Below are 15,246 nucleotides of genomic sequence, written 5' to 3' on the forward strand. Positions count from 1 at the left end.
ATGGCTAGATCAAATCACTATTTACCCAAACAGATTTAAATTGCAGATGAATCTGGTTATTTTCATCACTGATGTGGATGTAGTAAGTGGAAGAGCTGACTCTAATCAATATTTTAGATGATTCGAATCATTGATCTGAATAAGTGGCTCAAATCATTAAGTGAACTGATTCGATTGATATGATTTATTTCATCGTATAAATACAATGAAAACTTTTAATACAATTATTTAAAAACAAAATTTTAGAAGCTGCTTGAAAATTCGAAAGTTAATTTTATAATATATATCTCTTAAAGAAAGTGTAAAGGTAGAGTTTATTATTACTTTAACATTATGAGACAGAGGCGTAATTGATATAATGTTGAGTTATTAAGTTTTAGTATTAGACCCACGATATATTTTCGATTTATGTGATGTACTCTACATTTATAGCTCGAATTATTATACCATCATTATACTACGATGTAGTCTTCATTATTATTATTAACAAAGATAACAGTTATATAATGAACAAAATTTATGAATCATGTTTTGGGCACAGAGGACAGAGAGCTCGCTTTCCAATCAGGTGAGCCAGGTTCGAATCTCAGCGACGGTTAGTCTATACGAATTCTGCACCAGATTCGCACTGACCACAGTTCCGACGTAAAATATCCCCGGTGGTAGGTGGATCATGGGTTAGAGTCCCCTTGCCATCAAGATAACCATGGGAGGTTTTCCTCTCTATGTAATTTATTGCGAGTTCCATCAAAAAGTCCTCTTCAAAGGCAACGATTCAGCGACGATTATAAACTAAAATGAAATATAAATCATGCTTAAAGAAAACGTATTGGATATATATTTCAGCAAAAATCCCACTATTTCATTTGATTGATTTTAATTTTTTTTTAAAAATATGTCCTGAACTTTTAGACCCCCACTGTTTGTTCCTGTGAATACAAAGCATTTCCATAGTTTTGTGATGAATTGTGTTTACGAACATTCTGTGACGAATGATCTGAAAATCTTGAATTTTTTCACTAATATACGAATCTGCAAGAGTGAGAAAATGTATAGTTTGTCTTTGGGAGGGTCATGACAAAATATTATTTTAGGTGTAGTGCACACGCCTTTCAAATCAGACAAGAAAAATAGTCAGGATGTCTGAAATAAGAAAAATAGCTTCCTCAAAAGTGTGCACAAAATATTTATGCATCTGTAAGAGAATCGTTCCATTAACACTGTAGCAAATGTATAAAATATTATGATGATAAACTTATATTTTATAAGCATATAGTTACATTTTTCTATTTTGAATTTTTAGACTTTTTGTACAGTAAGCTGACATCATTTCAAGCTCATGCCTGTGATGGGGAACAATTAAATCTTACCTGCACTCCAAATACTGTAATTAGTGTACAGTTCGTACAGTACGGAAGATATTCGACATCTAATGAACTATGTCCTGGGCAAAAACCATATTACAGCTCTTGCAACGTCCAAGATGCTTTAAAAGTATGTCAAAGACATTTCTTTTTTGTTTTTCTTCTACAATTAATTGCTAATATTGATATATTAACAAAGTAATACGGCAATTTGTCAAGTTTGTATGTTATAATAAAAATTGAGTTTTCCTGAAATAACTGAGATTTAAAAAAAAAAATTATATTAAAAACGGAAGAAAATAAAAAATAAAATGCTGTGTTCTGCTTAGAAACCTAAGAATATATATATTTTAACCAAGCTTCAAAAATCACCAGTGAAGCCCACCCAGCTTAAAATCGATGGTTACCTACTTGTCCGAGAAGTAAAGATGGCCTGTGTTCAATGCTGACCACATTGCCACAATCATGCCGCTGATCACGAAATTGTAGAGCCTTAACCTCCATTCCCCCACAATGGGCTGTTTCAGTAATGTCGTTTTTTACCAAGTTTCAGAAATAGTTGCAAATTCCGCCAGCATTGCAGACTAATAAAATTATAAAACAATGATTTCTGGTTCATGTCAGCCAATTAAATATTTACATGGGCGTCTGATAATTTTGACTTTTAACTGCACCAGGTTGTTACTGCAAAAAGATTTTATCTTAAAATATTGTTTTTGTGGTTCTTATCATCTTAACAACGTCGAGCTGTGGTGGGCAGGGGATAGAACGTTTGCATTTCAATGAGATGAACCGGGTTCGATTTCGAGCGATGGCTGGTTGATACGAATTCCGCACCCGGATCGCACCGACTACAGTGCTGACGTAAAATCATGACGGATCATGGGTTACAGTCCCCTTGCCGTCAGGCCAACCATGAGTGGTTTTTCTCTCCATGTAACGTAAATGCGGGTTAGTTCCATCAAAGAGTCCCCCACAAAGGCAAATTTCTCCCAATACTTGATCCAGGAGTTCTCTTGTCCCATTGGGTTCAAAATTACAAGGCTACGGAGATGAACATTAGTAGTCGTAAACCCAAAATTGGGTCGGCTGTTCAATGACGGTTAAAAATTTTTAACATCGTCATCTGGTGACGAGTTTTGAAACTAATTTTGAAACTTTGTGAGAATTATCTGTTTCCTAAGCAAAAGGACGGAAAACTGTACAATTTCATCTTCTGTAATTGATTTTCAAATCGTTGGTCATTTTGGGGATGCCAGGTAGGTAGCAATCTTAACTACTTTTATATAAAACTACGTTAAAGCCTTTTTAAAGCAAATTTACTAGCGAATAAAATAATAAATTTGGCAAAAAAAATAACAGAATATATATAGAAGAAGAATAGAACAGAAGCCTCAGAAATTTTTCACTTCTATTTGATTAAGACAGGCAAAAAGTCTTATTTTTGAAAAGAATATTCGGCTTTAAAGATGTATAATGTAATAACTGTTCCAACCACCGACCAACCAGAGAGCACCGATGTTAATTAAGGGAATGAATAACAGTCAAAAAATTATTATGTATTTAATTTTTGGAAATAGCAATGCATTTAATTTTTAGTATAAGTAAAATTAATTCACAATAAATAAAACAGTAATTATATCTTATTATGTTATACGTAATAAAAATAGTTTAAAATAATTCTTCATACAATTATTTTAACAGTAGAAATCATGAGACTTCGAGTTACATATGCATTCTTCTAGTCGACAATTATTATCCAAATACGATGATTATTAGTCTGCGTTATCATCGTAGAACTTTTTAGTGTTATTATATTTTCTAAATATAAGTAAGATTATTAAAACTTAATTTATTAATATGTTGATTAGCCTTTTGTTACGTTTTCAATAATTAAACTCTATTTGGCACAGGTTATCCAAGCTCATTGTCAATTATTCTTGCATCCCATTTTTAATAATTAAACTCTATTTGGCACAGGTTATTCAAGCTCATTGTCAATTATTCTTGTATCCCATTTTTAATAATTAAACTCTATTTGGCACAGGTTATCCAAGCTCATTGTCAATTATTCTTGTATCCCATTTTTAATAATTAAACTCTATTTGGCACAGGTTATCCAAGCTCATTGCCAATTATTCTTGTATCCCATTTTTAATAATTAAACTCTATTTGGCACAGGTTATTCAAGCTCATTGCCAATTATTCTTGTATCCCATTTTCAATAATTAAACTCTATTTGGCACAGGTTATCCAAGCTCATTGTCAATTATTCTTGTATCCCATTTTTAATAATTAAACTCTATTTGGCACAGGTTATTCAAGCTCATTGTCAATTATTCTTGTATCCCATTTTTAATAATTAAACTCTATTTGGCACAGGTTATCCAAGCTCATTGTCAATTATTCTTGTATCCCATTTTTAATAATTAAACTCTATTTGGCACAGGTTATTCAAGCTCAGTGTCAATTATTCTTGTATCCCATTTTTAATAATTAAACTCTATTTGGCACAGGTTATCCAAGCTCATTGTCAATTATTCTTGTATCCCATTTTTAATAATTAAATTCTATTTGGCACAGGTTATCCAAGCTCATTGTCAATTATTCTTGTATCCCATTTTTAATAATTAAACTCTATTTGGCACAGGTTATCCAAGCTCATTGTCAATTATTCTTGCATCCCATTTTTAATAATTAAACTCTATTTGGCACAGGTTATTCAAGCTCAGTGTCATACTGGAAAAGTATGTCGGCTTCTCATATATCCTGATATGTTTCCCAGTGATCCATGTCGTGGGGTACAAAAATATGCCGAAGTCATGTACAAATGTAGACCAGGTACTAACCTTATTACTGTACTTTTAATGAAACTGTTTATCATGATGTGCTTTTCATTATACCTAATCTTGACACTCATCTCTAAAATAAGTAATATGTGTATGTTTGCAAATAAAAAAGAGTTAACTAAGAACTTCATAAACCGAACATGAATTGTAAAAGCACAAAATTATAGAAAACAACGCTTAAAAGCACAAAAAGTTCCACAAAAGAATACATAGCAGCTTGTAAAAGCACAAGCGTTTCAACAAAATAGACAAACAACAACGTGTAAAAACACAAAAATTGTCACTAAAGAATCGACAGCAACGCGTAAAAGCACAAATAATGCCTTAAAAAATGAGCAATAACGTCAAAAAATAAGTAGACTAAGTTTTTACACGTTGTTTCAACAATTAGTTTTCTTACAGTTTCTTTTAATAAATATGCTTTTTTTCTTCTTGCTGATATTAAAGTTCGATTTATTTCTGTGAAATAGCATTTATTTAATCGTCTGTTGCAGTAATTATGACAAAACTTTCATCTGTTTTCTTTTTTAAGTAATCTTACTCATTCAACGTGGAAAGGCAAGTTATGAATTTGCAGGTAAAAATTTCGATAATATCGATACACTTTATTTGTAAAGTTTAAGTTAAACTGTAATGAAACAAAATCAATAGAAATGTCTTAAATTTATTCTTGAAAATCAGTGTTATCGTACATCAGAAATAATTTTTAAATCAATTAGTTTAAAGTATCATAAATGTAAATAAATGTTTCATAAAGTATCATAAATCTTATTGCAATTTCTATATTCGGGACAAAATGTAATGATTATCGCTTAATTTTATCGATTGCTATTTCTAATGAACTTATTCTTTTTGCACTAAAGATTTCTGACTTTCAAACTTTTAACCATCAGTTATTATATACCAACATTATTAATTATTGGTCGTCCACCTAATATGATGGTAACCCTGAAACACAACAAATCTTCCCTTCTGTTACCCGAATGATGTACGTATATCAATATCGAGATGGACATTGGAAAAAAAAAAGAAAAAGTGAAAAGAAAAGAAACACTTAACAAATAATCACGATTAAAAGACGCAGGAGGTTTTGATGAAGTTTCAGAAAATCTAACTCTTACAAAGTTTTTCTTTTTACGCCACTCAACCATAGTGAAAACTTTATTTCATAAAATTGGAAACAAAATTTCAATATAACTTTTAAGATAAACTACCCACACTTGAAAAGTAAATTCAGAACGTCAATTTTTATTACCCATAAGATATTTCGTATTCTCTGTAGGTATTTTCGAAGAAAAGTGGATCAATTTGCATAAAAGTTCGTTAGTGTAAATTTTCTTTCCTTTCAACTCGCTATTTCTATCGAAGTATAGATTTTTTTTCTTTTCTACAATTTGATATTTCACTTTCACATAGGTTTAATCATTTTCAGAAAAAAAAGTAATGTTTTTGAATGATTGCCACTTCACTATAGCCACTTTCATTTCTTTTGTCAAATTTATTTAGATGCCTTGTTTTATGTTATTACTGAAATACTCTTTTTCATAAACCCCCTTGCAAAAAATACGTGTCAATTTAGGTGGGTTCGTATTGACAACCATTCTCAATTTATATTTTAAGAATTTTTCTCTGAAATGAAGTGAAAAAAGTTTGCTTATGAGGTATTAGAAATTATTATTTAAGTGAGAAAAAAAACTAAAAACGCTATTAAATTTTAATGAACTTAACTACTGAGGTAGGCGAGACTTAAAATATCAAAACTTTGATTGCTCGAAAAAGCGAGAGTTGAAAGGTGGCTAGTAACTTGATTACCTCCAAGTTTCCTCAAGCAATCACACTTAAAGGCCGGAATAGCCTGGTCGGTAGGGCGCTGGGCCCAAGTCCAAGAGGTCGTGGGTTCGATCCTCGCCGGCCAAAGACTCCCCGTGTAGTAAATGGTGACTGATGCGCGTTAAATCTGTCGAGTCTCAAAGTCCTCCATGTTCCCACTACAAATCAATACCTCTGGGGGTACTGATCCAGGAGTTTCCTTGTCTTCTGGATTGGTTCAAAATTACAAGGCTACGGAGTTGATCGTTAGTAGTCGTAAGCCCATGAAATTGGGTCGGCTGTTCAACGACGGTTATAAAAAAAAAAGCAATCAAACTCGAGCCGCGATGGCTGAGAGGATAGAGCGTTCGCCTTCCAATGTGTCGAACCGGGATCGAATCCCAGTCGATACGAACTCCGCATCCGGCTTGCACCGACCACAGTGCAAGCGTGAAATATCCTCAGTGGTAGACGGATCATGGGATAGAGTCCCCTTGCCGTTAGGCTAACCGTGGGAGGTACTCGTGGTCTTCCTCTCCTTGTAACGCAAATGCGGGTTAGCTCCATCAAAAAGTCCTCCACGAAGGCAAATTTCTCCCAGTACTCGATCCAGGAGTTCCCTTGTCTTCTGGATTGGGTTCAAAATTACAAGGCTACGGAGTTGAACATTAGTAGTCGTAAACCCATAAAATTGGGTCGGCTGTTCAACGGCGGTTATAAAGCAATCAAACTGGTTTCGATATTTAACATCCCGCCCTACTCATTAGCGATTTGACACATTATAACAGCGTATTTGTTTATACCTCGCTTAAATATCAATGAGCATAGATACTTTCCTTTTGATAAGCATTTACAGTAAATTTACAGTAAGAGCGATGATTACAAAATGCCTCTCAATGTTTTGACTCGAAAATTGTAATCTCGCTTTATTAAAATGATTAGTTTTGCTGATTTATTTATATAAAAAAATTTTTTAACACGCAATAATACAGGTATTCGATAAGTCAAATCTTGAAAGAATTATGCTGAAATTACTTCATTTTCCAATTTTTTATACTAAAAAGAGTTGTGCATCAATATTGAGTAACAACAACTAAATGTTTGCTTCGCTCACCAACCCCCGTGATTGCTTCTCATTCATTGTAGTTTTTTTTTTCTTCTTAAAAGTCAATAAAAAGATCATATTGTTTATAATGAGTAGGCTTCACGCCAGCAATGAAAATCTAGTGGTCCAAAAATTTATTATGGTAGACAAACTAGAAAAATAAAATCGAACATTATGATTACATAATTCATGTTATGGCACATATCAAAAAATTATTAATTACCATCTATAACACCTTAAAAATAATTAAGTTCATTGCCTTACTGATTAAAGATTACTATTTAATTAAATGAAGTGAAAAAAATTAAAATTATATTAGTAAATAGATTCAACATCGATATTAAAATGCTGAGACCAACTAAGTAAATAAATGAGGAAAACAGAAAAGTAAGAGCTAACAAAATATTATTTTAACAGTTAATTGTCTAAAAATTATAAAATTTTAAATAAAGTCAATTTTAATGAGAAAGCACATTTATCCGTAATATTATTTGAATACCACGCATTTGAATTCCAGACCACTAGTAGAACAACAAAATTAGTAAAACGATTTTTTTTTAAATGCAAAAAAATTGATGAAAAAAACTTTTTTCCTTACTATTTTGTAAATTTCAAACATTTTTCAAGGCGACAATTGTCGCCATATTGGCGTTAACTCTATAATAATAAGTTATATTATTGTAATTTAATGTAAAGTACATTCTTTTGTTATGGTAATCCTAACGAAATAAATGATTACATGGATTTAAAAAATAATCAAAACGTTTTAAATTGCAATGACTTTTGGACGAATAAGAATTTTGAAAATATTTTTATATATCGGGAGAAAAAGAGTTGCGCAACAAAAATTAAATGGACACTATCAAACAGTTAAAAAGGATGTTCAGTCAGTTTTTTTAGTTGATTCATAATGAAGCAAAACTTATAACCGTCAATTCATTAGTTGGAAGAAGCAAAAAACCCTTAGAATACCACCATTAATGACGTTTTTATGATCTTGTCCAGATTTAGAGAGTGCAAAAAGTGTGTTTTTGTAACGCTATGTGTTACTCAATTACATAAGAGTGAAAATGTAATACGTATTGATTTAGTAACATGAGCCTATTTTCATAGAGGCAACACGTGTTTACATGACATCAAAATTAATGAAAATTTCTTTGATATTAAAAGACCTTAAGTATAATTTTTCTGCGCCGAAACTAATAGACGTCACATGATTTTTTTTCAAGTAATTTGTTACAAAGAACAACTAAAAAATTTCAAAAGAAAAAAAAATGGATGGTATTTGTTTCTAAATATACTTGCGAGTTTTTACACCGAAGTTTGTTTTAGTAATAATGGCACTCTAATGTATACAGTTTAAATTTGCAATTTTGATTTTGTTTTGCTATTTAAAATATTTATTAATTTAAGTTGTTTATTTTGATACTTTTTAATCCGCTTTTTGTAATAAATATTGTTTAATTAATCGTCAAATATGTTAATTTGAATGAATAAATTTTAAAATTTATGATGACGTTATAAGATTTAATAAAAATAAAGGGAGTTTTTCGGTTATGATAAAAACGAACTTATGTGGTAAAATAATTTTTTCATTATATTTTATTTTTGAAAAAAGAAAATGAAAATACTCTGATTAAAATAAAAATAAAAAGTATTGTCTTTAGTTTAATATTGTATCTTGGCTGCTTTTATTTGCTAATTTTTTCAGGTGGTTTTAAGAGAAAATCTTAAGACTTCAAATAGTAAAATAATTAGTAAAATAAATAAACTAGTAAAATAATTTGATATTTTTTATTTTCATTTTTGAAAGTGCCACAAAACACCTAAACGAACAAATTTCAGATTTATAAAGTAAGAAAATCGGATAATGTATCATTTGATTTCATATTTGTGGTGAGGAAAAAAAATCACTCTCAACGTTTTGATTGTTAGAAGAAAATTCAATAAACAAATTAGAATAACTAGGTTTTGCCCCATATAATATGAGTTCTGAAATTTTACTTAACCCTACCTAAAAAGGAATGGTTTTTAAAGTATTTAAAATGGAACGTGCTTTTAAAATTTTGTTCTGTTGTTATTTATTTATATATTATAATTGTTTAAATTTCAAATAAATCGATATTGAATGTAAATAATTTTAAAATGAAATAATGAGACAGATTAACAAATGCTCATATTTTTATTGCATTTACAGAAGAGTTTCTGAACAAGGTAGCGTGCGAAGACAAATATCTTTATCTAAAATGTCCTCCTGGTCAAGTCATCATAATTTTATCTGCCTATTTTGGTACCACAAAAGAGGATGTCATCGATTGTCCACAAACTGACAACACACGAACTGAAGGTAATGTCTTTTACACCTTTTCTGTTAAAGACTCATTTCTAAATACATACTGACAGTTCACATTTGTTCAATTAGATTGTACGGTCAGTTACGTAGATCAGACTGTTGATAGAATTTGTTCAGGAAAGGAGAACTGCTCATTGTTAGCTGATACTCTTACATTTGGTGATCCAATGTGCAAAGGCAGAAAGCATCTTAAAGTCAAGTATAGTTGTGGTAAGAACGATTCATGTATTCATTCCATCTGATTGTTTAAACTTTACTAATTAAATTAATACTTATTAATTCATTTTACTTTAAGAGCAAATCCTAATACGAAGATTTAGAAAGTTGGAATCTGTATGCAGTGAGTTCCTTAATCATCGCAACTGTTATTTTTTTTTCAGAATTCTTGTATAAAATGAAGTTAAAAAAGTAAAAACATTAGAGGTTGCAAATTAATATTAAACCGAGACAAAAAATTTGAGAAATCTTAACGGATAACTATTAATGAAAGCGGGATTAAAAATAACAAAACTAGCTTTATTGCCATATGAAAATGGTGAATCAACTCCTATTTCATCACGTAATTAAACAGGTTTTGGTGGTTTTACATCCAGACTTTCTCGATAACATATTAGTCAGATTTAAATTACTATTTTGTTTCCTGGCTTAAATTATAATGTATCATCTCTAAATCTAACAACTGATATTCTCTTTTTGGACTATTAAAAAATATTCAAAAAACATACATTTAGGCCAGTTATTAAGAACAAAAAGAGCCGTACGTCACACCCGTTTATAGGGAAGGACCCATTCATACATCCATTTATTCATGCACAGTTCGTAATTTTGACCTAAACCAGAGAACGATCCATCTCCAATTAAGTACCCCCAGAGGTTTAGATTTGTTATGGGAACATGGAGGAATTTGTGACCCGACAGATTTAACGTGCACCAGTTATCATTTACTACACGTGGAGTCTTCGGCCGGCTGGATTCGAACTCCTGTTGTCACAATAGTGAGTCCAGCTTCCTGCCAACCAGGCTATCCCGGCCTCATTGAATATTATTAGGGTTAAAATAATGAAAAATGTTTCTGACATCTTATTTTCTTGATATTCATTGCATTTTCACTGTAACATTCACATTATTTGAAATGAGAACAATAATAATTATCTAAAATTAGGATGAATGTTTAGTCCTTTCTATATTTATAGTTGAAAAAACGGTTCTGGTGAAACAGTCGATCAGCAGCATGTCGACGGGTGAGAGTATAGAGACGACTTCATTTCCCGGCTGGTTTCGTGGAAAGGATCAATCAATGAAACAGGCCAATCATTGGCCTCGTAAGTAGACGTTATTCTTCTTCTTCACTCTCATTTATCATAAGACTTCTTTTCAAACAAAACTTTCACATTATTTTATATTGTCATTGAAACAAATGTGCTGTTTAAGGTAACAGACTCGATGAAAATCGGCTATCTCGATTTTTATTATTATTATTCATATTTGACCCTTAATTTATTTGCTTTCAAAAACGCTTTATATTTTTGATCTCCGATTTTTAGACATAAAGTAATAGTATTTATTTTTTGAATGCTGACAGTCGAAAACTAAAGTAAAGGCCCGAAAATGAAACTAAAATATTTCTTGCTTTGAGTATTTAAATCTTTTTTTTTTGTGAATAAACTACAGTTTTAAGACAATGAAATTAATTTTTAGGAATTAATTTTCGAATTATTAATTCTTTGTTCTCAGAATCTTTGTTTCATTTCCCGAAAAATGTTGACTTCGAGAAAAGTTTTTTAAGCTACGCTATTAACACACATTACAAAAAACGATAATTAAAGGTTACCATAGGTAATAAACGTTAATTCTTTGAAATTTTGTATGTTGATTTTGTAAAAATGCAGGGATGTCAGGAACTAAAAAAAGCTAAGATCAAAGTGTGAATTTGTTATATTTATCAAGCTTTTTAAATCAGAACATTTAGAATTTTTTTAAAAAAATTCAAGATTAAACAATATATTTAAATTTATTTTATTGTTTTTTTTAAATTCTTTTTAAGATTCAAGACATCGGTAGTCACATTGTTGATCTAGAAAAAAAATTAATTTGAAATGTATGGATTACAATTTGTTGTGGACTTGTTAGCGTGCTATGAAAAAATTGTAGTTAAGCTCAAATTTTCCCTTATTTTGAAAAATATTTTATAAATTTTACTTTAAATTTTTAATTTTAGGACCTCTCTTACCAAACATAAAATTAAAATAAGCCTTTAAAAAAATGTGGACCAATGGAATAACTTAATTTTTTTCAATCATGCAATCATTCATCTCTATTTATGGTGATACGAGTATTAAAAATATAATACCCATTTTCAGTATATTTAAATGAAATGTAGCATTAATACTATGTTTTCATTCACAACTCTTTTTCGTGTCATGTTTGTGAGGGTGAAATCTTTCAAATCAAAATTTCGACCTCTTTTTGACTAACTAGAGCGCTCAAATCTCTTTGAAATCCTCGTGGCTGTTTCAAATCATTTACCGACAGTTTTAAGCAGAATTTATATCACAGTTTTACTGCTCAATAGAATTCGTCATTAAAATAAACTTGACCATTTTCCTTCTAGCTAGATAGCTAAAATTTCATTTGAAGCTCTGTGTCTGATACTAATACTAGTAACAATACACGACTTGTCATGGGTGAAGCCTCTGAACTAATTCGCTTTCTCTAAATATTTGCTTTACGTTTTATTGTTATTCGAAGCCAGGATAAAGGTTTAACCGGTTTTGTTACTTAAAGAGCCTTGCTCGGAGAGGAACAAACACATTTCGAAGCCGGTATTTTACGATTTTGTACAAAGCCGAGACAAATATTTACGTTTTGCTTGTAAGCTCGGGTAACATTTAACTCCGCTACGTCACGAAATTAAAAGATGTCCATGCTTTCTTAAATAGTGCAAGCAAATTAGTCACCCATTGATTGTACAATTAATGTAACAAACAACAATTTTTTTTTTTAAATCTATAACAATTGTAGTAAACTTAGCTTATGCTCCCAGAAAAAGTGACCATACGCTGTTTTACTTTTATCTCTCAAACTTAAAATAAAGTGTTACTTTAAGGCTACAGTGGACGTTCAAAAAAAATTTTTTTAGTTTTTATGCTACACTAAAACTTTTTTTATAACTTATGTATTCTATCAAGATATGCCCTTGCAAAAATTTTTGTATAAAATATTTGGACCATTTTTGAGAAATTTAAAATTTTTTGAAAAAAATTTCATCAATTTTAAAATGCTCCCAGCGGCTTAAATTAAAAAATTTTTTTATTTTTTTTTAATATTCTTTTTTTAGAGATAAATGTTAAAAGCTTTATGCATTATATAGGAATTTTCCGAAATTTATTTTAAATTTATGACCAAAAAACAAATTTTATGTAGATTTTTGTTTCAAAATAAAGGTCGTTAGGTACATGAAACCCGATAACTCTTTTATTACTTGTTATAAAACAGAAACAAATGCATAAACTTAATCTAATATACATATAAATAACTAGAAAAAAATTTCATCTTAATAGGATGAAAACAAAGTCGACTGGAACATTTTGAATACGTGAAACATAACAAAATTTCAATTTTGGGAAAAACAGCTTTTTGTGTAAGAAAAGGGGCGTGGCTTCATAATGTGAAAACGAAACTACCCTATAACATCTCAAAAAAAGACGAAATTTAAAAAAAAAAAATTTCAGTTGAAAAAGCAATGAAACAAGTGTCTAAATATGTCCAAAAAAAAAACCGAAATTTTTATCAATTTTTGGCAATATAAAGGTCCACTGTAGCCTTAAACACTCAAAATTAAAACCAAAGGGTTATATAAATGACGATAAATGTTACTCACTCATCACCGAACAGTTATTTAAGATAACGTTTTAAAGTATGAATGAGATTAAATGTTTGAAGTATATTGAGGAATTATTCTAGGTTGATAAAACATGAATGAATTACATAAATGTCGCTAAATGTTACTCAATCATCACCGAATAGTTATTTAGGGTAACGTTTAAAGAGCAGTGGTCCCCAACCTTTTTGTACCTAAGAGCAAATACCAGAATATCGGTCGAATGGCGGGCACCATTTATTTTTTCAAGATAAATTTATAGTTGGTAGACATAGGTAATAATACACACTACATATAGTGCACAAAAAATTAAATTTCAAAAATTAATTTAACATATGAATGCAATTAATATTTTTGTGTAAAATAAATGATTACTAAATTGCTTTCAAAACATGCGAAGTATAAAAATTATTTATAAAATACAGTGGCATGTGGTGTTTCGCATGGCATTTCGCTGACCAGCGCTACGTAATTGGGAGAATATGAGTATGATGCTCTTTTTAAGAATGGAATTTAGTCCTTCAAATATATTCCAGAATTTCTCATGTGATTTGAGGATAATGTCATCCAATGGAGATCCAAAATTTATATATCCAATTCTTCTCACTTTACTTGAAGAAATTCTGAAATGTATGTTGCTATTACGTTTATTTGGTTGGTAAAAGGATTGACCAAAAAGTTATCAAAGGCTCGATGATAATAAATTGCTGCTATTAAATTGATCTTTAAGCAATTGGAGGTTGATGACAAATGTCAATTTCACTGTCACCTATCAATTTTTTCATGTTTGGAAAATGCAAAAGAGACTTCATTTTCAAATGTGATATCCACAAAACTAGCTTAGCTCTGAACGAGTTAACAGCCTCTATCATTTTTGCTTTATGTTTGTCCTTTCCCTGCAGTTCCAAGTTTAAATAATTTAGTTTTTCCCTTATGTCCGTTATGAAAGACAAATCTGCTAGCCAAAGAGGATCTCTTAGTTCTAAAAATGTTTGATTTTTGGTTGCAAGATAATTTTTTATTTCTCCAATTAAATGTAGAAATCTATTCAAGTACTTTACCTTCACTGAGCCAGCATACTTCAGTATGTATTTGCATAGCATTTATTGGGAAAATGGAAAACTGAAAATGTTATCGTTGAGCAGCGGGCGCACCTAGATCGATCGACGGGCGCCATGGTGCCCGCGGGCATAGGGTTGGTTTAAAGTATGAGTTCCCTGGTTTAAAGTATGAGTGAGCTTGAATAAATTCAAGGTACATTTGGACCACAATGACCTGTTTCCCTCTCCAGATAAAAGAAGCTTATTATAAAACTTGCTAGACATGAATAAATTCTCCAAATGTTAAATTTTTTTTTCTTTAAATTTAGCAGGTAATTATATTGGAAGAACGACCGAATCATCGGACTTGTTAAAATCAGAAATGCAAAGTGATGAGGTGCCCATCGATTATTATAAGACAGGAAGTACGACAGAGAAAAGGAAGATAGTCGGTTTTATGTCTGGATGGGTATCCGCTCATAAATATGTCCAAGGTAAGTTTAATTTCGTCAGTAAGTATAAAGACAGTTTATTTAATCAAAGTTAATTAGCATAAAACAATGTCTTGCTTTAATTCTATAGTTATAATTTTCAATTAGCCGGCCGAGCGGTCAGCGTGCCTGACCGTGAAGCCAATGGTTGCGGGTTCGAATCCCGCTTAGGCTTTCTCTCTCTGTTGTGGTCCACCCTATAAACGGGTATCTATGGCAGTGTGGCGTGGGTAATATTGCTCGACGACGTGACTTAGGTTCACACGTGTCCACTGGGCAACGATAAATGAGCAACACTTCCGGCATCTTCCGAGGTGAAAATGAAAAATCAGTGCCTACCTTAAAAATAACAATA

The 15,246-nt window shown here is 30.9% G+C and overlaps 1 protein-coding gene across 4 annotated transcripts in view; it reads left to right on the forward strand.

Moving 5' to 3' along the window:
- Nucleotides 1-15,246, forward strand: part of LOC107450904 (protein eva-1 homolog C) — a 35,346-nt gene that overhangs the window by 15,088 nt on the left and 5,012 nt on the right. For 2 of the 4 annotated variants that reach the window (XR_015432754.1, XM_016066843.5), the window contains exons 2-7: nt 1,304-1,494; nt 4,082-4,205; nt 9,325-9,474; nt 9,550-9,690; nt 10,674-10,802; nt 14,730-14,894. Coding sequence is in view for 2 of the 4 variants with exons in the window: in XM_016066843.5 (XP_015922329.2) it covers nt 1,304-1,494; nt 4,082-4,205; nt 9,325-9,474; nt 9,550-9,690; nt 10,674-10,802; nt 14,730-14,894 (900 nt within the window). In the remaining 2 variants the exon portion in view is untranslated. The remainder of the gene's footprint in view (nt 1-1,303; nt 1,495-4,081; nt 4,206-9,324; nt 9,475-9,549; nt 9,691-10,673; nt 10,803-14,729; nt 14,895-15,246) is intronic. The other 2 variants (XR_015432755.1, XM_016066844.5) reach the window with 1 other exon arrangement.

Source organism: Parasteatoda tepidariorum, chromosome 3 (genome assembly GCF_982258835.1).
Source record: "Parasteatoda tepidariorum strain Cologne lab strain chromosome 3, Ptep-v5.0, whole genome shotgun sequence".
Classification (NCBI taxonomy): domain Eukaryota; kingdom Metazoa; phylum Arthropoda; class Arachnida; order Araneae; family Theridiidae; genus Parasteatoda; species Parasteatoda tepidariorum.